General features: G+C 34.3%; 1 protein-coding gene across 1 annotated transcript in view; it reads left to right on the forward strand.

Moving 5' to 3' along the window:
- The window catches only part of Epac (Exchange protein directly activated by cAMP), a 230,554-nt gene that overhangs the window by 85,314 nt on the left and 124,778 nt on the right, over positions 1-20,462 (forward strand). Inside the window, exon 5 of the mRNA XM_089085794.1 lies at positions 13,544-13,625. Within this exon, the coding sequence (XP_088941920.1) occupies positions 13,544-13,625 (82 nt within the window). The remainder of the gene's footprint in view (positions 1-13,543; positions 13,626-20,462) is intronic.

Genomic DNA, 20,462 nt, shown 5'->3' on the forward strand with positions numbered 1-20,462 from the left:
GTTAAAAAAAACTTGTTTTTTTTTATTTAATTTTGAACGTTTTTGAATTAATGCAGGTTTTGATTTTGGCTCATCGTACATGAATAATTAAAACGAAATTTGCATATTAGTTTTACTTTTATTTGGTTAAATGGCTTTCTCAAAAGTTGTTTAATTTTATTTACGAACGTTTTTATTAGTAATAAATATATGTAAATTACGACTTAACTTACGAAACGAACTTCTATATTTGTATATTTTTAATACGTATATTAGGGGACTTATTCTCTAGTCAATACATGGCTCTCTAAGCTAAAGTTCGCATGTTTTTCCAATTTTTTAAAAATTACCCCTTAATAACAAATCCCGTTACTTTGAATAAAAAGATCTTATGAAAGTAAGAAAAACTATTTGGCTTAAAGAGCGGTGAACCCAACTAGGGGGTGAATCCCATCATACGCGTAATATTTTCTGTTCGTTTTAAGTTTTGATGTTACTCCTTATTTTCAGTTGGAAAACTTGTTTTTTTTATATTTAATTTCTCATCTTTTTTTAAATAATGCTGGAAAATCCGGCGCCCCTTTCATAACAATGTCCCTTCCCCCATGAAAACTTCCTTCATGGAAAGATCCTCCCATTTAACCCCTGACCCACCCACTCTCCTACTACCAGAAAAAATCCCCCTTGAAAACGTCTGTATACTTCCTAATAACCAATACTAGGCTATATGTTAACATTGGGTAAAGTTCATAACTTTCAGTCCTCTCCCGGGGGATTTCGGAGGATTAAGTCATCATAAAGGACATAGTTCTCATATTTTCAACCATGCTGAACAAAATGGCTATCTCAAAATTTAGATCCGGTGACTTTGGGAAAAAATGAGCGTGGGAGGTGGCCTAGTTGCCCTCCATTTTTTTGGTCACTTAAAAAGGACACTAAAACTTTTAATTTCCGTTCCAATGAGTCCTCCCACGATATTCTAGGACCACTGGGTCGATACTATCACCCCTGGGAAAAAAAAAAACAAACGCGCGTCCGTGATCTTTCTTCTGGCAAAAAAAGCAAAATTCCACATTTCTGTAGATAGGAGCTTGAAACATCTACAGTAGGGTTCTCTGATACGCTGAATATGATAGTGTGATTTTCATTAAGATTCTATAACTTTTAGGGGGTCTCTCCCCATTTTTCGAAAATCAGCCAAATTTCCTCAGGCGTGTAACTTTTGATGGGTAGCACTAAACTTGATGAAAGTTATATATTTGAAATCAGCATTGAAATCTGATCCCGTCTTCTAGAGTTTCGGTTACCATTGAGCCGGGTCGATCCTTACTTACAGTTCGTTACCACGAACTGTTTGATAGCATACTGGATTGATCTCTACTTGGAAATACGGAACCAGAGGGTCCATCCCAGCTGCCACAAGGCCCATCATTGCTACCTGTACCCTATGGTACAGGTGTATGACCCTTTTGAATTTTATACATTCTGTGTTAGATTCGGGATTAATTCCGGCTGCTATATCCCCGGATATTTGTAAGGCATTCGATTCCTTAACCCGCAAAATTCTTCTATCGAAGACGTCTCATTTTGGCATAAGGGGAAATGTATTTTCTTGGTTTCAGTCTTATTGTAATGATAGGCTAATTTCGGTTGATCCACTTTTCCGTTCACACTCACAAGTGAATTTTGGCGTCCCCCTGGGATCAGTTTTACGGCCTGTGCTATTTTTGATGTATGTAAATGACATTTTTATGTAGTAACAAAGCAGAAACTTAATAATTGATGTAGTCTTTGTCATCCTAAGCCTTCCCTTGTCCATAGTGGCAACTATAGTTCGCCTTCATCTGACGTTCTTGTTTTTTTTTTTGCTGATGACATCACACTTGGCACTTCGGGAAACTGCGAACTACAGCTTCGATTAAATTTGGAAAATTTGTTTGAGAGAGTAATTTTGTGGAGATTAGGGGCAAGGGTTGTAAGTTATGCCCAGGACGTATTTAAGGTTCTTATAGAAAGGATGGTTGTTTAACTTTAGAAGAGGCTTATTTGGTTGAAAATTGAAAATGCTAATTATCTTACCCTAAATTTTCCAGTTTTTTTTTTCGCGTGTTTCTCAGGTTTGTCCCCAGTTATCTGAAATTCATCAGTCAAATGGGATAATTCATTGATGTAAAAATCGATCTGTTCGTTTTTTGGGCATTCTTGTTGATGAAGACCTGTCTTTCAAGATTCACATTGATTTGATTAAAATGAAGATATGCAGGAGTCTCCGTATCTTAAGTAAACTTAAACATACTTTTCCTGGATAAACTTTGAAAATTCTTTTTCACTGCTTGATCCAATCGTACATTTCTTACTATCCAATAGTAATGATATCAACCTTTCCTTCGCTGTTAAAACCACTTTCTAGGGTTTACAACAAAGCTAGAAACCTCATTCAGGGAACTAGTCGCTCAGGAGTTAGCCCATTACTTTATCTCGAGTCATTGTAGGCTATATTCTATCGTGTGCATTTTTTACTTCTTCTCAGCTTCATGGTAAACTCCCCCGGCCCCTGAGTGTTCCGCCATCTTTTACCTATGATCAGAATAATAATAATCTTCGCAATAGAAAAATCATATTCAAGTTCCTTTTACTCCTTGTGTAATGTTGGATTTTAATCCTTTAATTTCGAGTCATATTGTATGGAATAAATCGCCCGAATCAGCTCAAAGGTGCTACTCATTCAGTTTGTTCAAAAACATTTTTAAAAATTCTTTGGCTTCTTAGAAGTTATTTTTATCTATTTATTTATTTTTCTTATTTAATTATGTATTATTTTATTGGAGTCTATTTAATCTACTTTTTTGTTTAGTCTATCTAATGTATTTAGTTTTGTTTTCTATAGTTTTTATTTTATTTCTATTTTCCTTTCTTCTCCTTTTTGCTCTTCTCTCTCTGAATAAGTGGTTATTTTAATTGTTTTTGTTTTTTGTTTTCTCTGAGTAAGTGACTCTTTTGTCTTCCTTCTTCCTCTCAGGCCAATGAGCCTTTGGGGGAATATTAAATTGTAATTTTGTATTTGTTTTTTATGATGATTAAATATTATCTTAATCTTATGTTGCATTTGAAAAATATCCGGTGACTGAAACATAAACGACTGTCGACACCCTATTCGTCATCAATATCTCTGGAGAATCTTTATCTTTTTTTTCCGTCAGACAGTAAAATGAATTAGCCAAAATATTAATAATATGCTTTTCTAATAATGTTATCTAGTGTTTTTTGTAAATAAAAAGTTTTTGATTGAACCCTACATCATAACTTTTTATCAGCTATCCTTGCAAAAATTGTTAGCGGAAATCGTTAAAAGCCTTCTAACATTGTTAGAGAATTCCTCTAACAAATCAAATTTTTATGGGAGATTTTGATGCACAATATTCAAAACTGATAACTCAGTAAAGCCAGGTGACTAGTTAGGGAACCAGAAATATGCTGATGTGCTGGTTTAAATGTATCACCTTTAGTGAAAATCCCTCTTCTTTTTTTGGCCATAATGAGTTCCAAGCTTCAACTTACAGACCTTTTATTTCTTTTTTTGTTTTCCGCCATGTTATCACGTTTCTGAGATTTTCTACCAACGAATTATCTTAGCTAGCCCATCTATCTCCACAAGTTAACAGAAAATTGTTAGCAAACATTATCGGTTAACAATTGGACAGCGGAAAAAACCTTAAATTTGCTAATAATTCCGAAGGGTAGCCTACTTTAAAAAGTCCTATAATCCCAACGGCCCGTGCCATGCGTGGCAACAGTTATTGTCCTACATGGTGGAAGTAAGCCAAGCTTAGAGCTGAGTTTCCCATGCGCAAAATGAAGAGGCTTGTAGAGAGGAAAGTGGATCTCCTAGATGTACATTGATTTAGTGCAGAGCTCAGGGACCCTTCCACAAATCCTTTTCTAGTTAAAAAATGGTCATTTCAAAGCTAGTTTGGACTTAACTCAAAACAAAAATAGGCTAACAAAATAGTAGTAAACCATCATGAGGTTTTACGGGAACACCATGTAAGGGAGACAACTGGACTCCTGCCAGAACATCTAAAAATAGCCTAAGACGTTAAATCTACTAATGGGAGTCCAAATATGTGAGACTAAAAATAGCCTGTGACCTTAAGCGTACTTGTGTCATGATCTGCATACTAGAAAAAATCATTTACTCCGAGCATGTACAAGAATTTAACCTACTCTTTAAACCGACACAGAAACAACTGAACATGCGATCAGAGACTGGGAAATATGTATATATTTTTAAAATTGTTCTCAATTGACATGAAAAAATATGGTAAATTGGACTAAGAGATCAAATTGTTTTCAATTGACATGAGAAAAAATGGGTTAATTGGACTAATAGTTAAAATTGTTTTCAATTTACATGAGAAAAGAGTTCATTTATTCTGTATTTGAGATAGAGATTAATAAAAAAAACTTTTAGGATTGAATGAAACCGTAAAATGGTTGAAATCTTAATCGCTTATAAACAAAGGCTAAATCTGAGGGAACGGTAACTAATCCCATTTTGAATAGACTGTTCAGAGGCATATTTAACCAAGTCCGATGAAACAATCAACCAAAAGATTATACAGAAATTGGAGAATCTTCTTGGTTCTTAGAAAATGTTGGTAAGGTCTTAATAGAGTTGGCTTCAATAAATCTGATATTGCATAGACTGTTCAGAGGGCTATTTAATCAACCCTCTTTGGCTTCATCTTACTATACTTGTCTAATATAGCGACCACACTCAAGTTCTTTATCTGAGTAAAACCGATCTGTGTGTCTGCATTTCGAGATCATTAGCTTAGTCTCAGTGAGATAAACTACTATGCAGGTACATTTTAATTAATTATCATATATATAGAGCTGCTTAAGTTAGGTTAGGTATTTAGTATAATGCGTTCTGGACGGTCTGCTTTCCATAATTGTTTTTTATAGTTTCCATAATTTTGTTACTAAAGTATAATATTCTCATCTTATAGAGTGTAAAAATTCAAAACATAATCCAAATCATTTCTATAAAACAGAAATAACTCTTAAGAAATACAAAAAATACATTACACAACTCTAAAATAGCTCTAAAAGAATGGAAAATAGCTGATGCAGAACACTAAAATACTTCAAATACTTCCCAAATACTTTTTATAAAATACAAAAGTTCAAACATAATCCAAAATCATTTCTACATTTTAATATCATCCCAAATACTTCTTATAAAATGAAATTTTTCAAACACAGTCCAAAATCACTCCTACAAAACAGAAATATCTCTTAAAATGCAAAAACGTACATAACACAACTTTGAAATAGTTCCAACAGAATGAAAAATACTTGGTTCAGAACACAGAATACTTGCTGCAAAAACACAGAAATTCTAACATCGTCCCAAATATTTCTTATAGAATACAAAAGTTCAAGCATAATCAGTAAATTATTCCTACAGAACAGAAATAACTCTTAAGAGATACAAAAAAAATACATAACACAACTTTGAAATAGTTCCAAAAGCATGAAAAACACTTGGTGCAGAACACGAAATACTTGCTACATAAACACAGAAATTCTAACATCGTCCCAAATACGTCTTATAGCATATAAAACTTCAAAACATTATCCAATTCATTACTACAAAAAACAGAAATAACTCTTAAGAAATAAAACAAAAAATACATTACACAACACTAAAATGCTTCAAACAGAATGAAAAATAGTTGGTGTAGAACACAAAATACTTGCTACAAAAATACAGAAATTCTAACGTCATCCCACATACACCTTATAGAATACAACAATTCAAACATAATCCAAAATAATTCCTACAAAACCGAAATAACTTTTAAAAATGCAAAAAAAATAAAAAAAATATATAAATTACACAGCACTAAAATAGTTCCAACAGAATGAAAAATACTTGGTGCAGAACACATAATACTTGCTGCAAAAACACAGAAATTCTAATATCGTCCCAAATATTTCTTATAGAATACAAAAGTTCAAGCATAGTCGGAAATTATTCCTACAGAACAGAAATAACTCTTAAGAAATACAAAAAAATACATAACACAACTTTGAAATAGTTCCAACATCATGAAAAACACTTGGTGCAGAACACGAAATACTTGCTACATAAACACAGAAATTCTAACATCGTCCCAAATACGTCTTATAGCATACAAAACTTCAAAACATTATCCAAATCATTACTACAAAAAAAAAGAAATAACTCTTAAGAAATAAAACAAAAAATACATTACACAACACTAAAATACTTCAAACAGAATGAAAAATAGTTGGTGTAGAACACAAAATACTTGCTACAAAAATACAGAAATTATAACGTCATCCCAAATGCACCTTATAGAATACAACAGTTCAAACATAATCCGAAATAATTCCTACAAAACCGTAATAACTCTTAAAAATGCAAAAAAAAATATATAAATTACACAGTAATAAAATAGTTCTAACAGAATGAAAAATAGTTAGCGCAGGACACAAACTACTTGCTACATAAACACAGAAATTCTAACATCCTCCAAAATACTTAAATCCTCCAGAATAATAAAGTTCAAAAGATAATTCAAAATCATTGCTTCAAAACAGAAATAAATCTTAAGAAATAGCAAAAATACATTATACAAGTGTAAAAATAGTTCTAACATAATGAAAAATAGTTGGTTTAGAACACAAAATACTTGCTACAAAAGCACAAAAGCTCTAACACCGTCCCAAAAACTTCTTATAGAATGCAAAAGTTCAAAAGTAGTCCAAAATAATTCCTTTGAAACAGAAATAACTCAAAAAATACAAAAAATACATTACACAACTCTAAAATAGTTCTAACAGATGAAAAATAGTTGGTGCAGAACACAAAATGTTTTCTACAAAAACACTGGAATTCTAACATCGTCCCAAATACTTCTTGTAGAATACAAAAGTTCAAAACATAATCCGAATAGCTTCTATAAAACAGAAATAACTCTTAAGAAATACAAAAATACATTGCCCAACTCTAAAATAATTCTAACAGAATGAAAAATAGTTGGGTCAGAAACAAAATACTTGCTTCAAAACACAGAAATTCTAACATCATCCCAAATACTTTTTATAAAATACAAAACTTCAAACATAATCAAAAGCCATTCATACAAAACAGAAAATACTCTTATGAAATACAAGAAAATATATTACACAACTGTAAAACAGTTCTAACAGAATGAAAAACAGTTGGTGCAGAACACAAAGTACTTTCTACAAAAAAAATTTATAAGGCGTTCTAGAGGGCCTGCTTTCCGTAATTCTGGGAAATCTGGTGCCCCTTTCATAGCAATGTTCATTCCCCCATGAAAACTTCCTCCATGAAAAGATTCTCTCATGTAACCCCCCAATCCCCCCCACTACCAGAAAAAAATCCCCCTTGACAACGTCTGTATATTTCCCAATAACCAATACTATAATACTTTACTAACAAATTATTGAAACTATAAAAAGAATTACGGAAAGCAGGCCCTCTAGAACGCCTTATATTAAATACCTAACCTAACTTAACCAACTCTATACAGTACAAAGTTAATTAAAATAAACCTGCATTTTAGTTTATCTGACTGAGACTAGGCTAATTGTCTGTGAATGCAGACACAGAAATCGGTTTTACTCAGATCAAGAACTTGAGTGTGGTCGGTATAATAGACAAGTACCATAATATGAAGCCAAAAAGGATTGGTTAGCCAACTATATATATTAGATAATTAATTAAAATGTAACTGCATAGTAGTTTATATCACTAAGACTAAGCTAATTTTCTCTGAATACAGACAGAGAAATCGGTTTTCTCAGATCAAGAACTTGAGTTTGGTCGCTATAATTGACAGGTATCATAAGATAAAGCCAAAGAGGATTGGCTAAATAGGCCTCTGAACAGTCTATGCAAAATCAGATTAGGGAGTTACCATTCCCTCAAATCTAGCCTTAGTTTACAAGCGATTAAAATTTCAACGCTTGACCGGTTTCATTTAATCCAAATAGTTTTTTTTTATTATTAATTCCTATCTCAATTATAGAATAAATGAACCCTTTTTCTCATGTCAATTGAGACCAATTTTAACTATTAGTCCAATTAACCCCTTTTTCTCTCATGTCACTTGAGAACAATTTTAACTATTAGTTCAATTAACCCTTTTTTCTCACGTCAATTGAAAACAATTTTAAAAATACATACATATTTCCCAGTCTCTGATCGCATGTTCAGTTGTTTCTGTGTCGGTCTAAAAAGTAGGTTAAATTCTTGTACATGCTCGGAGTAAATGATTTTTTCTAGTATGCAGATCATGACTTAAGTACGCTTAAGGTCACAGGCTATTTTTAGTCTCACATATTTGGAATCCCGTTAGTACATTTAACGTCATTGGCTATTTTTAGATGTTCTGACAGGAGTCCAGATGTCTCCTATATATGGTGTTCCCGTGAAACCTCATGATAGGTTGTTACTCAAAATAATTTTTGCACACAAACAGATTTTTTGTTTTCACATGCAGACAATGATCCGCTTGGCGCAGGTACCGATCTCCTGATTCTCTATCTTCGGCCGGGAGTGCTATCCGTGGTTGGGGGTAAATCTTCCGACACTTCCCGTGTTTTTCCCCATAGATTTCTCCAGGTACCCATTTAGATATGGGTCAACTCTCGCTGAGCTTACAGAGCCACGCTACTGACCTCAGTTCCAAACCAAAAAATCAGCAACACCAAGACACGAAACCCTTCCTTTACATACATAGGATTGCAAGTTCAGCGTGCCAACTACTCGGAAGTCTAATAGCTTAGACTGAACGTGTTTTGAAGGGGAGTCCAGTGCGTTCGAGGGGTGTTTCTAAATAAGGAAACAGTCTTTAGTTAGCAGTTCTTTCCTTTAAAAAAGCGTTAAATAGAAGTAGGAACAATTAACCTAAAAAAATAAGGAATTTTTCCCCAACAGGGAAACGAAATAACATTGCTTCCTTTTTATTTTTTTTGTATTTTACCTTTTACGTTTGTTACTTTTGACGGGTATGTGCTTCTTCTTTAAATATCCCAAGCTTACCTTAGTCATAAATAAGGAATATACAGATTGGTATGTACCTCAACATATTAGTTTAAAAACCAAAGTCCATTAATATAACTCACCAACATGTAACAGTAGTAAGAGTGAAAGTTTGTTTGGACCCTGGGTTTTAGTTGACTATGGTTGAAAAGACAGTCTAACAAATGTGGTAGTGAAGAGTAATTATGAGGACTCAAAAATCTGACAAAAACTCAAAAAATGTTGCCTAACAATCTTGACAATAAATCAACAAATGTTGCCTCACAATCTGACAAAAACTCAACAAATGTTGCCTAACAATCTTAAAAAAACTTAACAAATGTTGCCTAACAATCTGACAACAACTCAACAAATGTTGCCTAACAATCTTAAAAAAACTTAACAAATGTTGCCTAACAATCTGACAACAACTCAACAAATGTTGCCTAACAATCTGACAAATGCTTTACTGACAAAAAAGCAAACTTTCGACGTTCAGAAATTAAGTACTGCAAACTTTTGATGTACAAAAAGTAACGACTGCAACCTTTCGACCTCAGTCCTAACTTTTTGGACAGCAAAAAGTAAAGTTAATGTCAGGACTTACTATGTCAGGAATAGTAAATTTAAATTACTATTACAATAGTAATAGTATAATAAAGTTAACTATAGTCAACTGCTGCAGTTCAAAGTTCGAACGCTGGCCAAGATAGTTCACACACTAGGGTCTACTATATGACTCATGTCTTAGCTTGATTCATTCGAATTACATAACAACACACATTTACGTTCAATAATATTTGGTTTGTTTTTATTAGCATTGTCAATTTTGTTTACCTTATTTTTTTTCTTCTCATTTCTTTTTTTATTTACAGTTCCGTGAGATTTGTAATTATTATGGGCGATATACACAAATATTTCCAGATTGGGGGGGGGAAGTGTCTTGAATCCCTCCCCTTCAATTTACGCTTCTATTAGGAGGCTGTTTCTTGCCTCTAGAATAAACCTTACGAACAATAGAATCAACTTTTTAGTGAAGCAAGGGCATTCTTCTAAGTCCTTTAGCTTTCTTTGCTTGCGGAAATAATAAAACTTCTTAAGGACTGATGGACTTCCGAAGCTGGTCAATCCAAGATAGCTCACTTCAACATATAACTACCCCCTTAGCTCAATCTTATCTGGAATCTTCCTGGACACAAAAATCCGTCCGTCTATTTCTTGTTTGCCAAGTGTAAACAATCGCATTTGACATCGCCAGATAAGAAAACCGCAGATGTGGCTTCCTCTAAGGGATTACACCTTGTTCAAATGGACATCACGTTGCATCACCAGCCCTCCTTCTTCAACAAATTTACCTCAGTTCCAATTTGGTTCCCCAGCTCTGTCTCCACATCTAACTCGTCTGCTGAGAGCGGTTTTGCCGAAAAAACAATTTTCGTCGAAACTGAGTTACAAACGCTATGTTGCGTAAAAAAAATTCTCTTTCAAAAGGTCTAATTGACATTACCGTAAGAAGTCAGTGCTTTAGATACAGCCGATTCTGAGATACAAATGTAAAAATTTTCAAACTTGTTTTTCTCGGAAATTTTGGAAATACAGATACGCTTAAAAGTGAAATCTTAGCAATAAGATCTTACATCTTTTGCAAACGTCTTTCATCATTCTGCTCTGATCAGTGGTCTAAGAAAATGATGAGTATATCATCAAAGTTCTCTCATCATTGTTCTATATGGCAGAAAAAAGGCGTTCTTTGCATTTTTGTCTAACATCAATGAGCTGTAAGATCTTAGAACAAAGATGAGTTAAAAGAACAGAAATCTTTGCAGAAAGATGTAAGATGTGATATCTTAGTGCAAAAGAACGGCCATATTATGTAAATAAAAATATCTTTCGAATCGTCTAATTGACATTGCTGTAAGGCGTAGGCGCTCTAGCTACAGCCGATTCTGAGATTCAAATGAGAAACAAATCTCAAAATTTTCAAACTCGTTTTCTCGGAATTTGGAAAAACCGATTCGGCAAAACTGCTCTCAGCAGACAAACTGGGTCTGTTATACACAAAAACATCCTGTGTGATAATTGTCGATTCCTGCTCCCATAATTTCCATATACTCTCCTCCTTGACTAAAAACAGAACTAAAAATCCTTCATTTACAACGTTGTTTTTTTCACATGGGCTATAAGAATAAAAATAGAATGGGCTATTTTACATGGGGAAGGAAAGATCATACTATTATAGCATTACCGGAACCCCCTATAAAACATTTTATTAATCACTAGAATTAAATAAACAATTCGTTTTTTTTCAATTCAATTCTATTTATTAAAAATGATATAACACATAACATTAATCCAAGTAAGTAAAAAATCATTTAAAGCAACATTTTTTGTTGAACGATAACACTTGGGAAGGATAAAATTATCTTTGTAGCTGTTGAACTAAGGAAACCTTTAAATTTGTTTATAAAATAATTTTAGAAGGAAGTTATACTTTTTGAGAATGTTACTTTTACATCGATTATTTTTGGTATGTAAAGGATGTAGGGACTATGTTTGGTTTGTCTATGTTTGAGTTTTTATTCATTTTTTTCTGAAGTTTTGGTTGTCTTCTTGTTTTTATTTCTAATTTTTGTGTTCTTTTTTCATCCGAGTCAAAGACGTGTTGTTTCGAGGAGGTGAAATATTGGCGATTGCTTCTTCAGTCCCGGTTTTTCACTGGTCTTAGGAACGTTTTTTAATCCTCTAATTTCATTTCACCTCTCCTCTCTGTCACGGGCCTAAATCACACGAAACAATTTTTTCACTGAAAAATGTTTGGTTTTCAAACATCGTCTGTGGTTGGGGGGGATGATGTCGTAAAGAAAGATTTAAGGGAAATAGGAACTTCTTTGGAGGGGGGTAAATAGGGAGGCTTTGAGTAGATTAGGATGTAGAAGGAGCGTGCGTAGCTGTGTTGGCCTCAGGTGGCTTGGTGCTACGGTGAGATGTTAGTAGTAGTAGTACCACAAGAAATAAATAAAAGTTCAAATAGGGATAAAATTATTTTAATAGACAGTGATGATGATAACAGTGATATAAATTCACAAAAATACCAGATATTTCGGTCACTGCAGATGCAGTATCTGGTATTTTGTGATTTCTTATCACTGTTATCATCATCGGTACTTGTGCATTATACCCACTCTTTTATATACTTCTAGTTTGGTTAATGCTAATGAAAGAAAATAAAATAGGATGAATATAGAATAGTTTATAAACAAATTTGGGCTATATATATGTATATTAGGGGTTGGGGGGGGGGGGTAAAGAAAAAAAGATAAAAAAACAGATACCACATACCCGGGGGGGGGGGGGGCTCTTTTTCTGTCTTTGGCAAATTCCAAATTATAATTTTAACACTCATTTTAGATGACCCGTTTCACACAACTCGACTCTAACAACTGTTTTATGATCGGGTATCTCTCCCTCATATCTCTCCCGCATCTGTCCCAGTAACTGCCGCGTCTCATTTGACATATATAAAAGAGTGGGTATAATGCACAACTACCGAACTGTCTATTAAAAGGGTTTTATCCCTATTTGAAATTTTATTTATCGTCATGGAAAGGCAGTGTGGTCTCCCAAATTATCTTCGTAATACAAGAAATGCATTTGAAATGCTTATTTTCAATGCCATAGCAATATTCAATGCCATAGCAATATTCAATGCCATATTTTGTTTTCCATTTAATTTAGTCTTCATTTAAATTCGGATCTGAATTTCCATGCCATACCATTCTATGCGTATTGGAGACTCTAGCATCCAAAACAAATCGAAACAAAGAGGGGGACAAGATTAAGTGATTTTCTAAGTGGCCCTTTTCCTTCTGCCTTTCCGGAAACTTTACAGATGTTAGAAAAGTGTGCCCACATGCTTTAAGACTCCACTTTTGCACATGGTTGATACTCAAATTACAATTTTGGTCTCTAATCCACCCGAAGAAACATCTTGAATAATAGTAGTCTCTACGCTGTTGTTGAATAGTGACAATTTCTAGTTATTCGGTTCAAACCTTGGTAGCTAGTTATAAATGATTTATTCGTGAGTCAGCCAGGTAGTGTCAATAAAAAATGGTAGATATAGACTGTGGTTTTAGTGAATTTCCCGATAATAGATTGAGCCTTACCTCTGTTTTGTACGAATGGGATCAGTTATGGTCAACTTGCATAAAAGAATCACAATCTGTGATAGACCCAGCTTTGACAAAAGATGTGCTTTGTGATGAACTTTCTAATTCTGTTGTAAATGATATTTACACTAAGATAAGAGAGGAGCTTAATGGTAATTTACCCAATTATAGAAAGTCGAGTGAAAGCGGTATTTCTTCGTGTGACAGTAGTGATGTAAAATCAAAGCAGAAAAACTTCGAAATTTGTTTAGGATATTTTTGTGAAAGCTTCAAGCTTTTTGATTTCTCAGTGGATGTTTATTCGTTACAGAGAAACAAGAATGATCTGACTGGTACTGCGAATGGACAAGTACACCCTAATGTAGCACACTTACAACAACATTCAAAAAGTGGTAAGTCTCATTTTTACCTAGATACAACCTAGAATATTACGTAGGGGCATTTGAACACTCCTTTCTAAATAAAAATATTAGATATAAAACTGAAATTCCTAGCTGAGTGCAGTAAGGATTTTCTCTTAGAGATGAAGAAATAATAAAAACGGTTGAACTAACCCATTAAATAGTGAAAGATAAATACATAGGCAGTAGGGTACTTATGTATTATACCGCCGATAATCAAGAAGTGAAGTTAGGTTAATCCTAATGAAAAATAGCCTACCAAAACATGATGAAAATATAATATTTTAGAAACAAATTTGGGCTATACATTTGCACATTGGGGGTAGGGGGGATACCCTAATCCTATCCCCCGAATGTGCAAATATATAGCCCAAATTATATAATTCCAATGTATTATGTCACCCGCCAATTGTTTTCCACTGAGCGTAAGCTAATTGTTTCTCAATATAGATTAAAAAAAAACTATTTTTTTAACTGAAAGTAAGGAGCGACCTTAAAGCTTAAAACGAACAGAAATGATTCCGTATATGAAAGGGGCTTAAAAAACAAAGTTGTCAGACAGAGTCAAGCTTTAGCGTAAAGAGCGAGGCGTTGAGGAGGGGACGGCCCCTTTCATATACGGAATAATTTCCGTTCGTTTTAAGTTTTAATGTCGCTCTTTACTTTCAGTTAAAAAAACTTGTTTTCTTATTTGATTAGATAAAGTGGTTTACTTTATTCATTCAGCATTTGGTATTACGTATATTATTGCGTATATTTGAAAAAATTGTTTTTTTATTATATAATTCCTGATCTTTTTTTTAAATAATGCTGGAAAATCCGACACCCCCATGAAAACTTCCTCCATGGAAAGATACTCCCTCGTAACACCCGACCCACCCCCTCCCCAACTACCAAAAAAAACCCCATGAAAACTTCTGAATACTTCCCAATAACCAATACTATATGTAAACAGTGGGCAAAGTTCATAACTTGCAGACCTTCCCCCGGGGACTCTTGGGGATTAAGTCCTCCTTAAAGACATAGTTATTGTATTTTTCGACCATGCTGAACGCAATGGCTATCTCAAAATTTTGATCGGATGACTTTGGGAGAAAATGAGCATGGGAGGGGGCCTAGTTGCCCTCCATTTTTTTGGTCACTTAGTAAGGGCACTAGAACTTTTAATTTTCTTTCGAGTGAGCCCTCTCGCGATATTTTAGGACCACTAGTTCGATGCGATTACCCCTGGGGGAAAAAGCAACAACAACAAAAAAAAACAAATATAGACGCATCTATCATCGACGTTTTCTCCCTCCCTTTAAAGTAAATCCCCCAACCCTTCCTAATACAAGACTCAATGCTCGTAGAGCTCCAAATACCCAACTGGACCTGCATCCCCAAATGATGACCATGAGGTACAAAAACTCTTTTGTCCCCTATTTTGTTTCCCATTTTAATAATTGATATAACTTTTTTTTTATGTTTATCCCCCTAACATCTGTTTTATTATTGATTAAATTTTTTGTTTTATGTTTATCACATAACATTTTATGTTTTTTTATGGTAATTTTGACGTGCTTATGCTAGCTTTTGTGCTATTTTAGCCAATAAATCATATTCTATTCTATTCTATCCGTGATATTTTTTTGTCAAAAAATACAAAACTTGACATTTTTGCAGATAGGAGCTTCAAGATTCTAAAGTAGGATACTCTGATACGCTGAATCTGATGGTGTGATTTTCATTAAAGTTCTTTGACTTTTTGGGGGTGTTTCTCCCTTTTTTGAAAATAAGGCAAATGTTCTCAGGGGCGAACTTTTGATCGGTAAGACTAAACTTGATGAAACTTATTTATTTAAAATCAGCATAAAAATCTTATTCTTTTGATCTATCTATTGGTATCAAAATTCCGTTTCTTAGAGTTCCGGTTACTATTGAGTTGGGTCGCTCCTTACTTACAGTTCGTTACCTCGAACTGTTTGACAGATAAAACCGGTTTGTTCTCGAGTTTTACACAGCGCAAACTTGGGTGTTGGTGGTATAATACATAGCCTAAGTACCGAAAGTAGTGAGATACTACTTTACTGGTTGACCACTTCTAAATGAAACGTATTAAATAAATAAAATAATACAGTTTGATTACTTGTTGTTTCACTTTCAATATAATAGTCAATAACCCGACAAAACATCCTACGCACCTTTCTGATGGACACAATATATAACCCTAATTATATATTTGTTTTCTTTTTTTTTGTTCTTTCCATTGACTGATCCGTTTTAAGGTGGTATCCAGAGGGGAGGGGGGGGTTAGGGAAGCATTATATTTAAATGATAATATCTTGGATTTTCTATTGAACGCAGGGATGCCAAAACGTTAATTATTTTTTTAATTTAAAGCAGAGACGGATCTTATAAGACATTATATGGCTGCTTTAAAAAAAATACAAAAGGGAGTGTGAAGGGAGGTGAGAGACTTTTACAAGAATATGACAGTTTGGTTGCTACCAGTCGATACTAGGTGGAGTATCCTATGAAAGTGTACTGTCAATGAGTATAGAAAGTAAATTTGTAAAGTTAAGCTGTGACTTGATAAAGACTGATGAAAACATTAATGTTTGCGGTCAACATTGATCGCGCCGGCGGCGCGCCGCTGACGTCTTACCGGCGGCGCGCTGCCGCTGCTGTTTTTGGCCCCGCCGTCGCCGTTCTTCCCTCATCGATGCGGCGCTGGGTTCTAAAGCCATTTAGTAAAAAAAAAAAAATTAATATGCAAATTTCATTTTAATTGTTCATATACGGTGAGCCAAAATCAAAACCTGCATTAATTTAAAAACGTTCAGAAATTAAATACAAACAAGTTTTTTTAAACTGGATGAAAGTAAGGAGCAACATTAAAACTTAAAACGAACAGAAATTATTCCGTATATGAAAGGGGCATTGAGCAGGTGACAACCCCTTTCATATACGGAATAATTTCTGTTCGTTTTAAGTTTTAATATCGCTCCTTACTTTTAGTTAAAATATTTTTTTTTTTTTTTTAATTTCGTATAGCTTACCGTTTGAGATACGGTCAGTCAGTTGGGGCCCAAAACAAAATGTAGGCAATTACTCTGAAAAAGATTTAGAAAATCCTAGTCTGTTTTTCGGAGCACCTACGCTTCAGAACCATACTTGACAACAGTCATCACTGAGGCTTCTTATATTTTAACCCTTATTTGCAGACTTATCTTCCTATTCTTCCAAACTTGTTTCAAGTGTGAAAAAATTCCTTGGGCCTTGGCTCAGAGGCTTACAGGAGCAATATAGGCTTAGAAATGGTTTCTTAACGCAAGGAACATTGAAAAGAAAGAAATCCGACCTTGTTGGACAAGTTTTGTTGTTTAGGCTCAGTAAGAACTACTTTCCCTTCTTACAGAAAAATGAAATAAGGATCCTTGAGGCCTTTATGGGGGAGCATCTGATCCATCTTCGTCTATCCTGTCAGTACCCCTCTGGTGCAATCAATCCGATCGATCTACAAGTTTGACAAGTTTGTTAAGATACACCATCAGATATTTTTGTTCAAAGTACTTCCTGCTTTCGATAAAAGTGGGAACATTGATTTTTGCTAATTCAACTAGTCACCGTACCATCTTCCAAGGGAATAATGCTTCGGGGATCGGGATCTACATTCAAAATTGCGGTCTAGGGAAGGGTTTCCAAGTTTCTAAGCACCTTAAATTATCCAACTTCCCTATAATATCTTTTTTTTCTGAATTTCTAAATATTTTTATGAATCCCTTCCCCTACCAAAGAAACAAATTCCACGTGTACTGTACATAAACTATGGGACCAACTCGCTAGTTATGGGATAATTTATAATACCAAAATAACATAAATAATATCTAAATACTTTCAGGCACACACTGAGTTATTCTGTGGAGGGGTGCTTTATATGTCGTGGTGGGAGGGGGGTATTAGTTGATCATAAAAATAAACTGGGAGTACGAGTAAAGGAGGAGGTTGCGGAAATTACATTGATTGGGAAGGAGGTTGCGGTCCCTATGGGTTTTTGCCATGTATGTGCCCACCGAAGCAACTGTTTTCTTAATAACAGGGTGTTACAAATAATATCATATCGCCCCCATGGCCAAAAGAATTGTAAAAAACTGACAAAAATCTGTAACTTTGCCCATAGCATGAGTTCATTTATAGCAATCGATTTTAGCCTATTTTTAAGGGACAAACTGCGGGATTTCGATCTTTAATTATAAGGAGTGAAATAATTAATGATCCTAACTAGTTTAAAAAGTAAAAATGAACGAAAGGGAAAACTAGTTATTAATCTATCATCGAAAATCGGTTTCTTTTTAAAGTGGTTTGTTTAGCACCACAATTCATCAAGGTTGTTAACCACAAGGAGCTGCACACTTGAAAAAACGTCTTCACCAGATGGTGTGTTGCACACGTGTGTAAGTTTGATGCACATTATGTAAAGTATGCAATGCGTGGCATAATGGGGCTCACGTGGCGCAATTAAGTTTGTCACGCGTGACGGAGCAAATAGCGCTCCGAGATTAACACCAGGTGGCAAAGGATGGGCAACTCCTCAGTTAACTATTGACATATTTTTTGTTCTTTGAATAATCTGGTTTGGGCAAAGGTCTAATAATGCAAGGTTTGAAAATTATAACAAAAGTAATGTTTGTGCTACAGCATATCATTATTCATGTTTTTATTCTTGCTATGAAAAATTCTTAAGTGTTTGTCAACAAGAGTTAGTTGATTTTTTACAGCATCCGCGGACAGGCACGTACCAAGGGGGGTTTTCAGGGGTCGGTGGTAATAAAAACATTTCGAGCTAGGGCGTGGGCAAATGTAGAAAATAAATTTATTTGATAATTTAATTAAGACGTGCCAAGATACGCAAGTAAATTTTGGACTGGGATGAGGCCCCAAGATACCCTCACCCCTTGGTACATCCTTGTCTACAGACGATGTTATTTATTGGATTGGGAGCATACCCAGAACTAATAAATATCAATCACCTTAAGATACATTATTATTGCTGCTGTTCCTTCTTTTTTTTATTTTTTTTTTTAAGTTGATATGCTACTTTTTCAAAAGTTTTATCGGTAATTACTTGTCTCATGCCAATTCGTGAAAATGATGAGAGACAGTGCCATAGTATCTTAATTTATTAACAGTCCGTATTAATTTATTAATTATTTCTTCACCTTCAATGTTAGACTTTTTTTTATTGTTTTGCTGTTATTGTTTTGTCGAAGTATTGTTGTTGCACACTTTTGTCGTTGTTATTGTTGTTATTTCTTTTGTTAGGTTGTTACTGCTATTATTGCTACTCCTTCAAAAGTTTCGTCAAAAATTATTTGTTGAAAATAATGAGAGACAATGCCAGAGCATCTTAATTTATTTATTAGTCTTTATTAATTTATTAATAATTCAGTCACCTTCACTGTTTGGAACTGAAGGAAATTAATTCTAGGTTGAAAATGAAAGGGTTTTCGTTCTCCTTGTAAGAAGGGAATTTACAATGAATATTAATTAGACTTTAATATTCTAATCTAACCTGAACTTCAAATTAGCGGAAAATGCTTCTAGACTTTGTAAAGGAGACTATTACCTAGTTTTAAATCTTTTTTTTGACGGTTGTCGGAATATCAATCAATCAATCAGTCAGTTCATTCAATCAAACCAATAAATTTGCAACAAAGCACTTCAACCTAGACTTCCCCGTAAGGCTCTATGAACAGGAAATAAACAGGGGAGAAGCAAAAAGGAAACAAATACATTAAAAAAAAATATATTTTCAACATAATTAAAAGATAAAAAAAAATCAATGTTTAAGAGACTCAAACTTTAAGAGACTCAAACTTTAAGAGACTCTAAGAGACGCGCCCCCCAAAAAAAGAAAAGAAAAAAAAATATAAAATCGCCCTAAAAAACACCCAAATCAAAAAAGACAGAGAACTATCCCATGAAATAAATAGCCTATATTTCCAATTCCATACTTGAAACCAAGCCACGAGAAAGGCTAATCCACGGCACACCACGGGAAACCAGGGGAGTAGCTCCAGCATTTTTATTTGGGTGGAGGGCAAGAGGGGTCTACATCCAGAGACACAAGGGTCATGGGATATATAATAACGTTTTTCTCCAAATCACTGGGGGGCAATTGCCCCCCTTTCTTCCCCCAAACGACGCCCCTGCGGGAAACCAAGCTTTAGCATCTTTTGAAACATGGCTGAAAATAACATTCTGGTTATAACAAAGTAAATTATAACAAAAATCTTATTTCTAAATAGATTATCAAATCATTTAACTAGCCTTTAGCTGCTGCATTTTTTTTTAAAAGAAACAGTGTATGATCATTAAAGGTAAGTAAAGAGCGATATCTATCGGTGATAAGCAAAAACATAAAACACAAACATTTAAAAACATGCGTACTGAAACAATTTAATTTTTATTATTGATTCAAACCATGCTAAATTATGGTTAGATTGGGGCCATGGCAGGAGGCTTGGAATTTATTTCCGGTGCCTATACTATATGAGAAAATAACGCAGGAACACAGATGTTCCTGTTATTTATTTAAAAAAAAAGCATCTTGGTATAGGTTTTTTACTTAATCTTTCATGACTCTCTATCAAGTCTTCCACAAGGCTTAAAAATACATATAATGTCTCAACCGTTCAAAATATCCATGAGTTTCAGATCGATGCGGAGCAGAGAATTTGCCTCCGAGCCACCCTGCCACCTATCTGATTGTAGAACTGTTTTTTTAGTATGTTTTTATTTTACACGGAAACAGGGGGGGGGGGGGGACATTGTCATAAACAAAAGGTC

The sequence above is a fragment of the Artemia sp. Qi Xiang Cuo genome, chromosome 3, assembly GCF_049724085.1.
Source record: "Artemia sp. Qi Xiang Cuo chromosome 3, ASM4972408v1, whole genome shotgun sequence".
In the NCBI taxonomy this organism is placed as follows: Eukaryota; Metazoa; Arthropoda; class Branchiopoda; order Anostraca; family Artemiidae; genus Artemia; species Artemia sp. Qi Xiang Cuo.